Source organism: Brachycentrus maculatus, unplaced genomic scaffold, assembly GCF_059751285.1.
Source record: "Brachycentrus maculatus isolate JH-2025_06_01 unplaced genomic scaffold, ASM5975128v1 h1tg000349l, whole genome shotgun sequence".
NCBI lineage: Eukaryota > Metazoa > Arthropoda > Insecta > Trichoptera > Brachycentridae > Brachycentrus > Brachycentrus maculatus.
The window spans coordinates 155353-174966 of NW_028281098.1; the positions used below are offsets into that span (position 1 = coordinate 155353).

At 32.3% G+C, this 19614-nt stretch overlaps 1 protein-coding gene across 2 annotated transcripts in view; it reads left to right on the forward strand.

The window, feature by feature from the left end:
- The window catches only part of Rhp (GTP-Rho-binding protein rhophilin), a 164967-nt gene that overhangs the window by 15900 nt on the left and 129453 nt on the right, over positions 1-19614 (forward strand). For both annotated transcript variants that reach the window (XM_088269383.1, XM_088269384.1), the window contains exon 2: positions 7274-8045. In XM_088269383.1, coding sequence (XP_088125509.1) covers positions 7389-8045 — 657 coding nt within the window. In that variant the 5' untranslated portion in view covers positions 7274-7388. The remainder of the gene's footprint in view (positions 1-7273; positions 8046-19614) is intronic.

Genomic DNA, 19614 nt, shown 5'->3' on the forward strand with positions numbered 1-19614 from the left:
TACATCTCACCAATAGATGTCTCTATTGAAGTTCTTGTGATTCAAGAACAAGGTTTCTAAATTGGTTCATATATATAGAGCTACCAAGAATTTAAGTAGTGTGGTTGTCAATAATGGGTAGAATTGGTGAATGTTACACGTGTGTAAAGTGATCACTTAAAGCAGCCTATGAGGGTCGTCAGCCCCGTAAATGCCCAGCCTTCCATATTCTTCTTCATCTTTGATGAGATGTCAAAAAATAATATATATACATCTCTTATGTCTCCGTATTATCTATTTTTTTCTTTCGTAAACCTTATTTTTCTTCTTGGTGTAGGCCTTGTGGCCTGTTTTTTAAAGATATTAGACTCCTGCGATGTCAATTCCCAGCTGTCAATCCATTTCTTTAGCGGTCTGCCCGGTAGTCGTCTGTCTACCTTAGGGGAAAAGAAATTACACTTCAAACGCAAAAAAAGGAAATAAAATTATTGTAGAAGCTGGTTCGGTCCTGCCTGCTGTGTTGTTATGTTCTCACTCTCATTCCTCATGTTGGTGATTGGGTCAGTAGGTTCGATGGTGTAGACTGTAGACTGTGTACTATTTACTGGCTCATCATAACCCGACTACCATTGCATTCCAACCTGAGTAGTAATTACTCTAATTTCAATAGGGTTTCACTAAGAAGAGATGAATGTACTGTCCTGGCCATATCGGCTGTCCAAACTTAAAATACAGTAAGGGACATTTTTTTGTAGTATGTTTTTTTTGCATTTTTGGACTAAATAGAATCTACTCAGTCCAAAAATGCAAAAAAGTACTACAAAAAATATGTCCGTTACCTTTATGCCAGTTTTGGGCGGTTTTTATAAGAATCAGATTTTTTTTTAAAAAGAATTTTGTTTGGACTGTAGTCGTCAAGTTGGCAAGCCTGCGCGGCGCGCAGTCTTAGTGCGCGCGATGTACTCAAGTTTTCAGACAATATTTTCAATACTACTTGGAATTATGAGTACTTGGTTCTGAAAATATATTTTTTCTATTCTAACTTTCTTTATAATATAACGTCTAATCTGTTTTGTTAAACGTCCAATTTGCAGTGAAAACCCTGTATCTAGTACAATTTTTGTCTTTAATATCTCTCTTTCTACGACTATACATTTACAACATTTTGAGTGTGTCCAAATACTTGTTCACAAAATCTGGATTATCTCCAATTACAGGAGTTATTTTCATATTATTTTTTGACATCTCATCAAATAATCTAATAAATAAATAATCATCTGTAATTGGAGATAATCCAGATTTTGTGGACAAGTATTTGGACACACTCAAAATGTAAATAAATTATCTGGTCAAATTATAAGCTAAAATAATAAAAATGAAAATGGTGTTTTCTGGCGTTTCTCATGTGTGTAATTATAATCCAGGATTCGGACCTCACATACTAATATAAGAGTTTCTGCTTAGTAAAAAGCTTCATTACATCTCACCAATAGATGTCTCTAGTGAAGCTGCAGTCAGCCCCGCAAATGCCCAGACTTCCATATTCTTCTTCATCTTTGATGAGATGTTAAAAAATACTATACATTTAGTTTTTTTCTGAATTTGCTGAACTGGAATTAATTTGCAGTTGTATATGAAGTAAGCTTTACGTAACATGTACGGTCCAGTTGTTAAATCTATGAATGAATGCTACTCAAATCTATTCAAAGTCAAATTAAATGTAAAGACCTTGGTCTGTGCGCTCAAAGCGTAACAATGTGAGTAAGTAGGTACGTACCACGCTACTCGCGGTGTTCCTAAAGGCATTGGACTGGGTCTCAAACTAAATCAAATACTAGTTAGCAAGTAACTAACTAACATACTATTTTTTTTTCAATCTCATCAAAGATGAAGAAAATAATAACTATATGAAAAATATCTCTTGTTAGTAAGTGAATCCTGGATTATAATCACATACGTGAGAGACGCCAGAAAATATCATTTTCATTATTATTATTAACTAACTAACTAACTAACCATCACGCCGCTTCCCCGCAGGGGTAGGCAGAGAGAATAGAGTGGCCACACCACTCTGTCCATGCAAACATTCTTCGTCTCTTCCACGTTCATGCATCTCCTCATACATACCCGCCGATTGTTACGACTCCCAACCTGACCACTTTCAAGTATTTGGCATACCTGGCATACCTGGCATACCTTGTTATTATTTTAGCTTATAATTTGACCAGTTAGTTTATTTACATCATTTTGAGTGTGTCCAAATTCTTGTTCACAAATCTGGATTATCTCCAATTACAGGAGTTATAACTCCTACAATTGGAGATAATCCAGATTTGTGAACAAGTATTTGGACACACTCAAAATGTTGTAACTAACTTACTAACTAGCCATCACGCCACTTCACTCAGGGTTAGGCAGAGATGGTAGACAACCTAACGCTCTGTTTTTTTGTATGTTTAAAGTTAGTATACCGTGCCACGAAGTTAACAATGTTTTTTTTTAATGTATTTAATATCTAAATATAAAAAAACACGCACTCCTCAGGAGCCGGCCTGCTGACTGTCGTCAGCAGACCTTCAATTCCACTAGAAGAGGGTTCGGCATTTTGTGTCCTAGCTTTGTTTATGGTACCGATGTTCTTCATTAGTTTTATCATGTATGATACCTTATGAAATATCACGGATCTGATGTCTGATATGTTTTCACTCAATAATATATATGTATATATATATATATATATATATATATATATATATATATATATATATATATATATATATATATATATACATATACATATAGATTTTTCGTTTCAAGGTCAAATTTTAACAGCATTTCTGAATACTGCCATATGGCCATTAGAACAGATACCTCTATGTTGAATTGATCGCACCAGACATTGACCCCAATAAATCGTCCGGAATTGCCAATAACTAACTGATTTTTCGATCGATTGTTAAACCTCATTTTATTCCATTGCCAATAGTTACTTTTTGGCCTGATTCAATTCGCTTGTCGGATCTCCCACATGCCTATATGTATACCCTCGCAACTCCGCTCACACAACTTCTGTTTGTATCGTCACCAGACATGACTAACTTAGACAGGCGTCGTGGCATAGTTGAATTATTAACAATCGCAAAATTAATTAATGTATAATTGGTTGAAAATTTACGATGAGGTGCTGAATGTATGAAGAATGAAAAGAGTATAAAAGAATAATTTTTTTTTTCTTCTAAGTTTGTTCCACAAAATGTCTAAAATAGTGTATTACATAATCTGGCAAAAGGACACAGCTGTAGTTGCAATATTTATTTAGTTTTATTTTGATATGTACATGTAAAAATACCTAAAACAAATGAGTTATTTAATTTCACAAGTTTGTTTTTGCTCTTCTGTAAAATTTGGTCTGAGACAGATATACCCCTTTGCCTTTACACTACTTTTATATATATATATATATATATATATATATATATATATATATATATATATATATATATATATATATATATATATATATATATATATATATATATATATATATATATATATATATATATATATATATATATATATATATATATATATATATATATATATATATATATATATATATATATATATATATATATATATATATATATATATATATATATATATAAATATATATATATATATAATGTAAATTAAGTGTAAAAAATGGTCATGTTATTGATCACATATGTAGGTTTTCCAAAAAATTAGTGTGGTTGTCAATCATAGGTAGAATGAATGAATGTGTGTTTAGTGATCACTTCCATAGCCTAGGTCATAAGCCATGTAAATACTCAGATTTCCATATTCTTCTTCATCTATGTTGAAATGCTAAAAAAGGTTAAAAAATAAGTAGAGAAACGTACATTTGTGAACAAGGATTTGGATACAATCTCAATTGTGATTTGAAACTAATTTCATCCATAGGGTATTATTACCCGGGTTGAATATTTAATTTAACATACTTAACCTATAAAGGATTGTGTAAGACTCATTTATAACAGCCGATATAATCAATATTTTTCTTTTGCAAAATTCCCCTTCTTAAAAACGTTTTCGTAAATTGGTTACGAACGACGTCACAGAAACGAATTCACACTACTTCTATTACAGCTCTATAAAGCAGATACATAAAGGGTTACGCCCCATAACACACCCAATGACGTAAAATTTTATGACGTATAGCGGTGTCCGTTTTTCGTTTTATTCAACTGTCTAAAGTTTAAACCTTTATATCTCCCTTACTTCTCTACAGATTTCAATTAGAATGATATCGATAGTCTTGTGATTTTTCATATTAATTTATTAGCCAATAACACATCACCAGAATAATCCGTTGATTTGGCTCGTTCTGAGAATTTTTAGAAGACACTTGCATTGTTTTGCTTTTTTGTGAGTTAGCCATGTCTGGCCCCGATCACACACTGTGTCTGTTGACCTTGCGGAACGAATTGAGGAAATGGGTTATTTTTCTTGCAGTTATCGCAATTTTAACAGTTTTTGCTAATAATATAAGTTTATTTTGTTTGCCATCGGAATTCGTGATTTGACGCGCCATTAGTGACGCTAGCTGCTTCTTCAATCCGATAATAACAATATAAAAAAACATTACAATGATTAAAGAAAACACTTGTTTTTTACCACTTGAGTTTTATTATAGACTACATGTTTCAGAAGTTAAACTTCCATCATTCAGGTCTGTATAATAACTATATGTTTTTATACAGACCTGAATGATGGAAGTTTAACTTCTGAAACATGTAGTCTATAATAAAACTCAAGTGGTAAAAAACAAGTGTTTTCTTTAATCATTGTAACATGTCTTACCGCAAAGTTAATGCCGAAACAATAAATAAAACAAAAAAAACATTAATTACAAAAGACGATAATAAGGAGGGCAAAGGAAAAAAGGAGTTAAGGGAAGGAGGTAGAGGGAAAAACTAAGGGAGGAGGTTTGATGGACAGTTAGGATTCTAATGATAAAATGTAAAGTCTCAGACGCTTCTTAAAAGTTATTTGGAAAAGGTGCATTTGTTTACGCGGAGAGGTAATTCATTCCATAGTCTGGCCGATTGGACAGAGAAGGAATTACTGAAGAATGATGTGTTATGGCGAGGAATGGAAAGTGTTCTCTCTATTTAATATTAACATATTATTTTTTGATATCTCATCAAAAATGAAGAAGAATATGGAAGTCTGGGCATTTACGGGGCTGACGACCTTCATAGGCTGGTTTAAGGGATCATTTTACACACGTGTAATATTCACCAATTCTACCCATTATTGACAACCACACTACTCAAATTCTTGGAAGTTCTATAAATATGAACCAATTTAGAAACCTTGTTCTTGAATCACTAGAACTTCACTAGAGACATCTATTGGTGAGATGTAAAGAAGCTTTTTATTAAGCAGAAACTCTTATATAAGTATGTGAGGTCTGAATCCTGGATTATAATCACACACATGAGAAACGCCAGAAAATAACATTTTCATTTTTATTATTAAGCTTATAATTTGACCAGATAATTTATTTACAACATTTTGAGTGTGTCCAAATACTTGTTCACAAAATCTGGATTATCTCCAATTACAGGAGTTGTTTTCATATGAAAAGTAACTCCTGTAATTGGAGATAATCCAGATTTTGTGAATAAGTATTTGGACTCATTCAAAATGTTGTAATATTTAACAATAAAAAACAAACAAATATTGAGTATATTTATATATATATATATATATATATATATATATATGTATATATATATATATATATATATATATATATATATATATATATATATATATATATATATATATATATATATATATATATATAAATATATATATATATATATATATATATATATATATATATATAAATATATATATAAATATATATATATTTATATATATATATATATATATATATATATATATATATATATATATATATATATATATATATATATATATATATATATATATATATATATATATATATATATATATATATATATATATATATATATATATATATATATATATATATATATATATATATATATATATATATATATATATATATATATATATATATATATATATATATATATATATATATATATATATATATATATATATATATATATATATATATATATATATATATATATATATATATATATATAAATATTTCCGTAAATCCTCTCCATATAAGTGGTTTCAGCAGTTCCATTTACCTGACATACAAAATTCCAAAAGTATGTCGTTCAACAGGTATTCGATGAATGCCTGTGTATCTGGTATCTGCATAATGAAGAGACCAGTCTTAATTTTATTTATCAATTAAATGTTTACACTTACCTACTTTCTACCGGGCCTGACCGGGTCAAAACAATCAACATGTTGGCAACATTCTGCCAATATGGAGATAGGAGATGTTGAGAGTCATGCTAGATTTACATCTTGCATTCTGTTACCAGAATGCAAGATGTGTCGGGTTGTGGTCCCGTGGTTAGTGTCGCAGACGATTTTCTCGGTTCCACCACTATTTTCATATTTGATACCTTTTTTCTTATAATGAGCAGCTTAGGCTCACAGATATAGTATGAAATTGAAATAAACACACTTTATGTGAGAGTTCGCTTCAGTATCTATGGTTGATTTGATTAAGCCTTTTTATTTAGCAGACACTCTTTTAAATATATAATATAATATATAATTAAATATATAATAAAATAATAACAATTACGAGTATATAGTTTTTTCCACATATATTTTATTTGAACAGTGACCGTGTTTTCTCGCTACCGACTCTAGGTCCGTCTGACAGATCCGTCTGATGATATCGGTGACGACGAAACCCGATCACTATTCAAATAAACTAAATAGTTGTTATTTTATTATAAAAAATGCAGTTCCACCAAGAAATGTCAATACAATTTTTTTTAAATGTATGCTTGATAATAATTCCTATGTAGAGAGAGACCCAGATTTATGAACAAGGATTTGGACACACACAAAATGATGCGCCTATTTTTTTCTTTGAAGGTCGACCTAAAATTAGGTTTATTCGCTTGGACTATAAATACAGAAATTTGTGATATCAAATACTACGCGTTAAAACAATCGATGATCACATTGTTGACACTTTTTAATCCGTTTCTTATCAGTTGTATTACGTTCATGATCATTATTGCATTTCGCTGAGACATTTTATTAATCTAATCTCAGCAAAATTACTTTATGATTTCAGATAAGATACCAAAGACCTCAAACCATGCGGAGAAGAAGAGGAAGATAGTGTGTATAAAGAGTTGTGAAAGGTGCATGTTGAAAAAGTAGTGCAGTGCTGATAATGTGAGTGAAAGATGGGAGAGGCAAAGTTTAGAGTTATCGACGTGGAACGCGATCATATGAACATGTCGCCGAGTTCCGGCCAAGTGTCCATCATTTCCGACAGCCTGTCGTCCCACACGGGCAAGATCTACATCAATTCCACGAGCGTTTCGCCGACACGCGTTTCCATCAATTCGGCTAGCCAGTCGCCGTTCTTGGGCAAGGTCTACATCAATCCGGAGGCTTCACCGACCTTCGAGAAGATTTCTCTCAACTTCGACAACGGTTCAACGAGTTCTGATAAACTGTCCATAGGTTCGCGCTGCGTGTCGCCGTACACCGAAAAAAGTGTCGTAAAAGTGTCGCACACCTTCGACGACTCATCTGAGAGTCGAGATGAGTTCTCCAGATCTGACGACTTGTCCAGGAACTCAGACAGCACGAGAAACTTGTCTGATATCTCTCGGAGTCTGTCTCCAACATCCAGGAATGAGTCTAGGATTTCTGGCGATCTTATCTCTCACGGAGAAGACTTAGACAAGCCTATCAGTCCAACTCCGAGTGGTAAAGAAGATGGGGGTAAAGAGATAGAAAATAAAGTGTTGATCAAAAGGGATTTGAAGACTCTTCCTGGTGACCTTAGCAGCCTTCCCAGAGATCTGCTGCCGAAAAGAAGTCCATTCATGAGGGTGAGTCATATTTTTTTTTAAAAAACTCTTTTAGAAATATTTAAATTGTACCCATATTTCCAAAAAAAGGTATGCAGTTGACAAAAATTGATGATGTAGACATAAATATCTATCAGATTTAGTGGTGTCTTATTTAGAAAATATGACAAGACAAATAAATATGACAAATCTTGATTGATATAAAATGTTGAATCCATTGTGACTATTGTATTGTTTTTAGGGACCAACCTTTTTAATTTATTATTAACTATACACATTTTCTATCATTTTTAAGACTTGCAAACTAAATATGCTATAAACCCTTGTATACGTATCTAAAAAAAGAAAGGAAAATTTTCAAAGGCAACTAATAAATATATTTTTTTAAAACCCTTGATTGGACATATGAACACATCCAAATTTCAATATTTTAGTTTCAATAATTTATGGGTATCATGGATATTTACCATAAAATATCCATGGACCAAACTGCAGATCATTACAAAGGTATTCGAGCATAAATGTTGGTGCAATTACTCAAACAAAACCCGAAGAAGATTGCCAAAAAACAATTCAGACTGCATATTAAATTTTGCAAATAATTACATGAAAATAAACTATCGAAAATACAAGCGGCAATTTTGTGTGGTAATTTTAAGGTCCGTGTTTGCATACTTGAAATAAATTGACCAAAAGAGACTGAAGGGCTTTTAAAATTTACTTTCAAATTTACCTTGTAGTGAAAAGTCCTTAAATCGGATAATAAGCCAATCGCCAATCTTTGTATCCTTCTCCATACTATTAAAATCAACATATTCTCTATTCTATCTTACTGTTAATTACTTAGTTGGGTTTCAGTTTTTAATGGCTATAACTATATAATAGTTTTCTTATTGTTGGATTTAGTTTTAAATTGTTTCAACGGCTATCCAATTCTTGGATTTAGTTCTAAGGTGCATTTATGGTTTTAGTTTTAAATGGTTTCAACCGTTTTCTGCTTGTAAAGATTTAGTTTTAAATGGCTTCAACGGATTTCTCATTCTTGGATTTAGCTTTATGCTACATGGTTTCAACGGTTTTCTAATGGTTGGATTTAGTCTTTAATGGTTTCAACGGTTTTCCAAATAATGGATTTAGTTTCAAATGGTTTCAACAGTTTTCTAATTGTTGGATTTAGTTTTAAAAGGTTTCAACCGTTTTCTAATTCTTAAATTAAGTTTTAAATGCTTTTAACGGTTTTCAAATTATTGGATTTAGTTTTTAATGTTTTTAATGGTTTTCTTCTTATAGATTTATTTTTAAATGGTTTTTATGATTTTCTTACTGTTGAATTCGGTTTTAAACGGTTTCAACAGTTTTCCAATTATAACATTTTGAGTGTGTCCCCAAATACTTGTTCACCAAATCTGGATTATCTCTAATTACAGGAGTTATTTTCAAATTATTTTTTGACATCTCGTCAAAGATGAAGAATATGGAAGTAATGCCCAGACTTCCATATTCTTCTTCATCTTTGATGAGATGTCAAAAAATATTAGTTTTCTAATTTTTGGATTAAGTTTTAAAAGGTTTTAACGGTTTTTAAAAACTTTATTCATTACATTAATACCATCGATACGAATAGAATGGTGTTTTATTGGGTTGACTTAATTTTTGTGCTGACATCAATTGATTAGTATTGATAAGAAGTCATCAAAGTATGATACATACCTTCCTTGAAGAAATAGAAGTAAATTTAATACAAATTTTGTACATTTGTTATCCATATAACCCATCTTACTACCAGATCCCTACTTCCAACTTCTCAGCACATCTCTCACGGCTACTTCATGCGTTTCTTTAATTCATGTCTGGGGGCGATTCCCGAGTTTCAAATTTTTGCGTATTTCGTCGCAAATAACCGAGAAATCGCGTATATTATTTATTATTGTTTTATGACCAAATAAATAACTCCTGCGCTTCAGGTACCAGTCCAGGGTAATATGAAATAAATATTAGAGTGTAAAATCACTAATATTTATTCACCTTGCTTTCATATAAGTAACGATCAAGATAACAAGATACAGTGCTCTTTGCACTATTGGGTGCGATTACCGGTAAGAGAGAGAAACTTACGAATAAACTTCACTATCGTGATGCGTGAATGTGGAAGTAGTGAAGAATTTTTAAAGACAAAGTGATGTGGCGTTCTGTTTTCTATGCCTACTTCTGCGAAAAAGCGGCATCATAGTTAGTTAGTTCTTGATATTTCAACATAGATGAAGAATAGTACGGGTCTGGGTATTAACAGGGCTACTAACTGTCACAGGCTGGTTTAAGCTATCACTTTATACACGTGTAACATACACCATTCTGCACATGATTGACAACCACAGTATGAGAATTTCGGAACTTCTAAGAATTCCAAATTTACATCACACATATATATATATACATCTTCTTACAGTAAACAAAACATTTATTTTTAAATTCTTCTAGACTATTTTCATTCTTCATACATTCAGGCATCTCATCATACATTATTGGTTTATTCAATTATAATACGTTAATCGTTAATAGTTTATTTGCAAAATAAAGGAATGGGTAAATGATCAAGTGTTTATTCTATGAAAATTGTAAAATAGTTCATATTCTCAATTTTTTTTCTCTCTTTTTGTGTGTATATTAGGTTGAAATGGTTAAAAACAATGAAAAAATGTATGTAAAATGAACTCCACCGACAAGACACAAGAGGTGGCTGGGTGGGTATTTGCAAATAATTTAATATGTTTAAAATTGTTCTTTAATTAAATGTACACAATTTATTCATTCAAACCCTTATCCAAACCCCAATGGTGCATAGGGCACTGCATCATATAAACGCAGTGTTATCTTGATCGTTAACACATAAAGGAAAGGTAATCAGCCCTCCGCTTCCGGTGCCAGTCCAAGGTAATATTGAATAAATATAAGAGTGAAAAAATCACTTTTATTTATTTGACCCCCCCCTGGGAATCGAACCCGGGACCTCCAGTACGGTAGCCGAGCGTGCTGACCATTAATTACACTACGGTAGCGGACTCATACAATTTATGTAAATAAAAATTAAAAAAATAAAAATAATGTGATATGTAGTTTAAAAGTGAACGAATGCAAGATATGGTGCGATTCGATTCGAGAATTGTCTCCCAGTTGAGTTCTTGGCGCGTTTTTAATTGCAGGTAGGTACCTAATAAACAAAGTATTGCCACAAAACGCGAGAGAAACGAAACAATGCAACAAGATGGAGGAAGTTCCCACTTCATTTCACTTTGTACCGAGTACCGAGCTGAAATACAGAAGGCTGAGAATCTGAGCTACTGGGTAGCATTGTCTGCTGGCAGTGCATCTCTTCGGCCAGAGCTTGACTGGCAACCATGGCTGATCACACCGCTTCTCCTTAGGTCCAACTGTCGGTTAAATGTAACCTGATTTTAGACAAATGGATCAGGAAGTTTGAGCAATCCGTGACTTACTAACCCTTTCCACTCTGACCATTTTTTCTCATAACTGATCAGTTACTCTGATCAAAAAAATGCGACGTTTTTCTACCATTAAAATAAATATAATTTAATTATATTTACTCCCTAATTTTGGGACCCTCTGTCTGGCAATTCGTATGAACATGTTAATTAAGATTAACTGTATTTATCTGAAATATTTTTTGGTAGAATATACTTGGGTGATAGAGAAATCAGTGATTAAAGTTATACCTGCGCCGGGCCAGACATTGCGGCCCACGGAGCTGCCTACTAGAATCATACGGGCCAGAATGTCTGGCCTAAAGAGTGGTAAGAGTTAAATATACTTTTTAAAGCAAAGTAAATATATTTAAAAATATAACCTGGTAAATACAGGGCTAATGACCGGTCATAGGCTGGGTTCATAATAATCCTATGGCAGATCATATGCTCTGTAAATTACGAGACTTTTTGTTTCCCCGCAGATGTAAGCAGAGAGAATAGAACGCCCCACCACTCTGTCTTTGCAAATATTCTTTGCCCCTTCCACATGCATGCATCTCGTCATATGGTACATAGGCTGGATTCATAATAATCCTACATTTTTAGTGTGTCCAAATACTTGGTCACAAATCTGGATTATCTCCAATTATTAAAGTTTATTTTTCTAAAAATAATTTGAAAAATTATATTATTTTGAGAAATAAATAAAATTCTTTTTTTTTTTTTGTAAAGTTTAGTATGTTGTATTTTTTGTTTTAAAATAAACCCTGAAAAAGGCAACAGGTTGTTGCCGAAACTAGTTGGTTTTTAATAAAAATGAGAGTGGATCTAAAAACAGAGTATTTTTATTTCTTAAAATAATATATCACTATGATCCGCAAAGTTAATGCTTTCAATATTCAAATGAAAATTTATGTTAAACAAATATATTTTTTAAATATTCTTCATCTATTAAAATAGGTTTTGGAGGTCCCGGGTTCGATTCCCAGGGGGGTCAAATAAATATTAGTGATATTTTCACTGTAATATTTATTCAATATTACCCTAGACTGGTACTTGAAGCGGAGGGCTGATCACCTTTCCTTCATGTGTAAACGATCAAGATAACACTGCGTTTATATGACGCAGTGCCCTATGCACCATTGGGGTGCGGATAAGGGTTTCATTATTATTATTATCAAAAAAGATGAATAAGAATACAATAAAAATTGATTATTTACAGGGCTTTTGACCTGTCATAGGCTTATTATGAACCCAGCCCATGTATTTTTTTTTATTAACATAAATTGTATACATTTATTTGAATCACAATGTTAAACATATTTTTAAAAAATATTTTGCAAAGACCCACCAAGCCACCTTGTGTGTCTTGTCGGTGGAGTTCTTTTTTAATACATTTTATATTGTTTTTAATAATTTTAACCTAATATACACACAAAAAAGAGAGAAAAATAAAAAATGTATACATTTTACAATTTTCATAAAATTATCATTTACCCATTCCTTTATACCGGCTTTGTTCCATATTTTATTTTGACCTCTAACATCCGTCGGCAACAAGTTAAAAATGTTCCGAACGATATATTGCACTGTTCGTATTTATTGTTTATTCTTACTATTTTGTCCGCCTCCGTAGTGTAATGGCCAGCACGCTCGGCTACCGTTCTGGAGGTCCTGGGTTCGATTCCCAGGGGGGGTAAAATAAATATAAGTGATTTTTTCACTGTAATATTTATTTAATATTACCCTGGACTGGTACCTGAGGCGGAGGGCTGATCACCTTTCCTTCATGTGTAAACGATCAAGATAACACTGCGTTAATATGAAGCAGTGCCCTATGCACCATTTAGTGCGGATAAGGGTTTTTATTACTATTTAGTATATGAGGAAATGCATGAATGTGGAAAGAGTGGCGAAAGAGGCTCAAAAGATGTCAAAAAATTAGTTTTTAAATAATTGTTTAAACGCCTTCCATAAATTCATCCTTACCTACACTCTCCAAACACATAGATATGTGAAATTATGTACTATCTTGATACATCAAAGCATTAAATTTTTAAGTTCATTAATAACAACCTATTGTTAGTTTTTTCTGTGTGTACAAACAATCAAAATAATATGTGTAATTGCGAATATTGTTTTCAATTCTCAGAAAATCTATTCATAAATTCAGTCGGAATTCATAAACTTCGCCTTATCGTATATTTTAATAAAAATATACAGCGAACCTGCCTAATAAATCAAATCAAGCTATGTAGGTATGTATTCCCACGTATAACGAATATCGCTAATTCAAAATAAACACACTGTGAGTAATAAATATCATTTTTTTCTCATCATTATTATTTATTTGTTTAAAACATATTACATACATAAGTCACATATGCACAGTATCGAACAGATTAATTGAAACAAAACTTTTTTTGTATTTTCGTAAAAAGTTTTGTAAAATCTTTTGTTTATTAGTTATATCACAAATTAATATTTAATATGATCTTTTTTGAGCTCAATCAAAGACTTTACTCTTTTTGGCATCTATTGTATAAGGTTTATATTATCCACTGACACTTCGTGATGGAATTGCATTTTTAATTTATTATTAGATTAAAACCAATATTTTTAGCTTTTCCACTTTTTTATTTGACCAGCGACCGGGTTTCGTCGTTACCGACATCATCAGACTGGACCATTCTGATGATGTCGGTAACGACGAAACCCGGTCGCTGGTCAAATAAAAAAGTGGAAAAGCTAAAAATATTGGTTTTAATCTAATAATAAATTATTGTATAAGGTTTTGGCACGTGAATGCGATTTTTTCGTTTCGAAACCATACCTGAATTATGGACAAAATGAGCTTTTCCACCGTAGTGCAATCAATTTTGGAGAGCCAATTCTTACAGATTGCCGATAGATTTTTTATTTAGTTAATGTCTGGCAAAATTCTTGACCAGTCCAACACAGTTCATTGGTTTTTGTGGAAAATTTCATATTTTTTTTGGATTTGTGGCAGGGGGTTAAATCCTGCTGAAATATTCCATTACCATTTGACCTTCGTTTTTGTATCTCTGGTAGTATCTGTTCTAGTAAAACTGGATGATACTTCTCGCTATTCATCATCTCAGTCACTGAAAGAAGCAGCCCTAGTCGAGGAACACCCTTAAATCATTTTTAGAAGGTTTTGAAAAAATGTTTCAATTAATCTGTTCGATACTGTTTATAATATTCCCGATGAGTAATTATATTAGTCATTTTGAGACATGGGATTAAGGTTAACAAGACTAAAACACAAATAAGAAAGTAACAAATAAGAAAACACAGGGCAAAATTCAAAATATAAAACAATAAAGCATGTTTAAAGGAAACAAATGAGAGAATATAACTAATCACTTACACAAATATCTCACGCGAGGACATGATAAAATACATGTGGAATACTCATCGGGAATATTATATATGTGACTTATGTATACAATATGTTTAAATATGGCCTATCACTTCGTTCTTCCCAAGAAAGAACACTTTCCATTCCTCGCCATAACACATCATTCTTCAGTAATTCCTTCTCTGTCCAAGCGGCCAGACTATGGAATGAATTACCTTTCCGTGTAAATAAATGCACCTTCTGTAAAAACTTTTAAGAAACGTCTGAGACATTACTATTTATCATTAAAATCCTAACTGTCCATCAAACCTCCTCCCTTAGTTGTTCTCTGTACATCCTTTCCTAAACTCCCTTTTTCCATTGCCTTCCTTATGATCACCAATTTGTAATTTATGTTTTCTTTAATGTTCAAGTACTATCTACCCTCTGATTGCAAACAGCTATATTGCTCACTCCTTTCAACAACGTCACATTTAAAAATCGTAAATTTTCAGTTTGCATGTTTTCAGAATGCCCAGAAAATGTACTATATCCCAGAAAAAGCGGCATATTTTTCACTTAATATTTACCCGCTACAGGGCAGAAAGTGTTGTTTATTCATTTTGAAGAAAACGTATTGTTTAATTTTTTTTTTAAATATACCTACTAAATATTTTTCCAATGGAGAAAATACATTCAGGTTTTACCTAAAAAGATCTGTTGCACAGTAAAAAGTTCAATAAGCGGCTTGATAATTATTTTTAAAACATTTTATTATATTTTTAAACTTTAAAAACGATCTCCTGAAAAATCAAGTTTTTTGATATATGATGTTTTGAAAGGAGTGAGCGATATATGTTATCAAACATATTGACCAATATCACTAGTCTGTTTTTGGTTGGTCGGAAGATATTTCTTTTCAGCAATAAGTCCACCAATGTACTTATTAATTTTCCGTACATGAATCTAAAATAAATAAATTAATTAATTAAATACAAATATCTAGTGCAGTTATTATTGATATAATAATAATAATAAAACACTTATCCGCACCCCAATGGTGCATAGGGCACTGCATCATATAAACGCAGTGTTATCTTGATCGTTAACACATGAAGGAAAGGTGATCAGCCCTCCGCTTCAGGTACGAGTTCAGGGTAATATTGAATAAATATTTGCGTGAAAAAATCACTTATATTTATTTTACCCCCCTGGGAATCGAACCCGGGACCTCCAGAACGGCAGCCGAGCGATTATTGAAATAATAATGAAATAAATAAATAATAATGAAATAAAAACACGTTATTCAATGCCCTAACGACGTTATAAGAGAGTGTTATTAATAATTCGAATAAACGAAATCTGGCCTTCAATTCCAAGAGAACAATTGCCTTGTACTAAATTATGACGAAATACGAATTAATGCTTTTTTCCCCTATCAAGAAATTATCATTAGCTCTTATATAGCATTTATTATCAGATTATAGACCGGCTTACGAAATGAATTAATTACTCTATTTGAACCATATTGCCATATTGTTTTTTTATACAAGCCTTTTATCAAATTAACATTAAAAATGTGGTTGAATTTTTATTTTAATTATTTTTTTATTTGTTTAATTCATTTGTTAAATATACTTCGTTTCACTTCAAACCCTTATCGTATTGACGCAGCGTTTTCTTGATCATTACTTACATGAAGGCAAGGATCACTCCTGCGCTTCTGGGACCAGTCCGGGGTAATGATAAATAAATATTAGAGTGTACAATCATTAATATTTTTTTCGTCTCCCCTGGGAAACGAAATTTAAACCTTCAACGCCCCAAGGACACAATTCTAAAATTCAGACTTATCTTCACATACATAAATGGTGTTATTTACTAAGTAAAACTTAAATTAAAAGTGGGCAGATTTTACCACGAAATTACTGTCGAATCAATGAATGAAATTAATAATAAAGATGTCCGCCTCCTTAGTGTTATGGTCAGCACGCTTGGCTACCGTTCTGGAGGTCCCGGGTTCGATTCCCAGGGGGGGGGTCAAATAAATATAACTGAATATTTCACTGTAATATTTATTCAATATTACCCTGGACTGGTACCTGAAAAGAAAGTCTGATCACCTTTCCTTCGTATGTTAACGATCAATATAACACTGTTTTTATATGAAGCAGTGCTTTATGCACCATTGGGGTGCGAATAAGGGTTTGAAGAAGAAGAAGAATAATAAAAAAATTGTTACAACTGTGTTATTATATAATAGTATTGACATATCGGAATTTATGGTATGACTTCCACGGGAATCGAACTCAGGACCTTAGACTCGGTAGTCAAGCGTGTTAGCCACTAAATCACATATAAAAAGACGAATGAGAGGCATTCCATGTAATATTTTCTTCAAGGCTGTGATAGCTGAGAATTGAAGATGTTACAACTACGAGTTCTTAAGGTTTTGTGTGATTTTACCTAGAGTCGTGACCTCACGCAACGCCGAGCAGGATCTGACGTCACGGTGACGTCATCAGGCCACTTGTCGTGACTGCACCGGCTGGGTTATCAGGAAAATATTCCCACCATGTCGTCATCTTGTACCTGACATTACCAATATCTTTAATTAAGCATAATCAGTCGATAATATAATCGATTCATAAATACGTAAATAATATTATCGCTCGCAACATTTTCTGTGTGTCCAAATCCTTGGACACACAGATCTGGGTTTCTCTGCTTAGGAGTTTTTTTAAAAATATATTTCTATCCATGATTGACAACCACACTACACGATTTTTTGTAATTCCTACATATACATATAATTAATCTTAACATTTTGAATGTGTCCAAATATTTGTTCACAAATCCGGATTATCGGATTATGTTTTACACTCCAATCTTTCAAACTTTAAAGCTAAATTGTTCGAAATCTTATAAACCTAAAAGGGTAATTCTATTCCCTGTCCTTTCCTTTTCTTCTTTTCCTATCACTGCCATCTCCTTTTCATCATCATCCTTGTCTCATGTCTCTTCTTATATATAGACTTTACTTATGCATAGTTGTGAAGAACTGTAATTGGTACTCATGATTTTTTTTTTGTATTCTGATGTATCATATATTGTAACTGTTGTTTTTCCTTCCAATAAAATAAAATAAAAAATATTTATTTTACTCCTCTGGGAATCGAACCCGGGACCTCCAGCACGGTAGCTATTACACCACGTAGCGGACAAAAAGGAGTACATAATAAATAAGGTAAATAAAATGCAACTCCCATCTAAAACATGATGAAAAAAAAACTTTGTATTATTTTTTTTTATATCCATGAATCTGAAACGAATGACTGTCATCATCATCCTTTCCTTCATATAATACCGATCGATTTAGCACTGCCTTGATGCTAAGGGGTGCCCAGTACACCAATTGCTACGCTAAATGGCAGATCCACCCGTACAAGGCCGCAACATACCGCATTATATCGACGGCCCCTACGTAAAGTACTCTATCTGCAAATCTGTTACTTTACAGGAGAGAGCTTAGAATATTTTTTCAACGCATTCTTTTTTTATTAATTAACGGTTTTATCTGAAATTCTTAACTAGTATTTTCAATTAAAAAACACGATAAAATAATGTATTCAATCTTTTTAAAACTTTATGCTTTGTCAAAATTAAGTAGTTAGCGTTTTAGGAGTTCAGTTCATTTTGAAAATTCGATGTAGATAGCGTCTTATACGCCTGAAAACTAGGCGTATTTTATTTATATATTTTTTTGTTTGTTTAAATTTGTAGATAACGGTCAGTTGATAACATACACCAAATATCTCAAAATTGACAAAAATGTATCTATTGGTGATATGAAAAGAAGCTTTTTTAATGAGCAGATTCTCTTTATTTTTTGACATCTCATCAAAGATGAAGATGGAAGTCTGGGCATTTACGGGGCTGACGACCGTCATCGGCTGGTTTAAGTGATCACTTTTTAAACCAGCCGATGACGGTCGTCAGCCCCATAAATGCCCAGACTTCCATATTTGTCTTCATCTTTGATGAGATGTCAAAAAATAAAATGAAATAACTCCTGTAATTGGAGATAATCCAGATTTTGTGAACAAGTATTTGGACACACTCAAAATGTTGTAAATAAATTATCTGGTCAAATTATAAGCTCAAATAATAAAAATGAAAATGGTATTTTCTGGCGTTTCTCATGTGTGTGATTATAATCCATACTAATATAAGAGTTTCTGCTTAGTAAAAAGCTTCTTTACATCTCACCAATAGATGTCTCTAGTGAAGTTCTAGTGATTCAAGAACAAGGTTTCTAAATTGGTTCATAAATATAGAACTTCTAAGAATTTGAGTAGTGTGGTTGTCAATAATGGGTAGAATTGGTGAATGTTACACGTGTGTAAAGTGATCACTTAAACCAGCCGATGACGGTCGTCAGCCCCGTAAATGCCCAGACTTCCATATTTTTCTTCATCTTTGATGAGATGTCAAAAAATAAAATGAAATAACTCCTGTAATTGGAGATAATCTAGATTTTGTGAACATGTATTTGGACACACTCAAAATGTTGTAAGCAGATTCGCTTATGAGGAAACTTTTCAGATGTTCTTTTATCCATGAATCTGGAGCGAATGGCTGATCATCTTCTCCTTCATATAATACCGATTGTGTTAGCACTGCCTTGATGCTATGGGGTGCCCAGTACACAACAATTGCTACGTTAAATGGCAGATCCACCCGTACA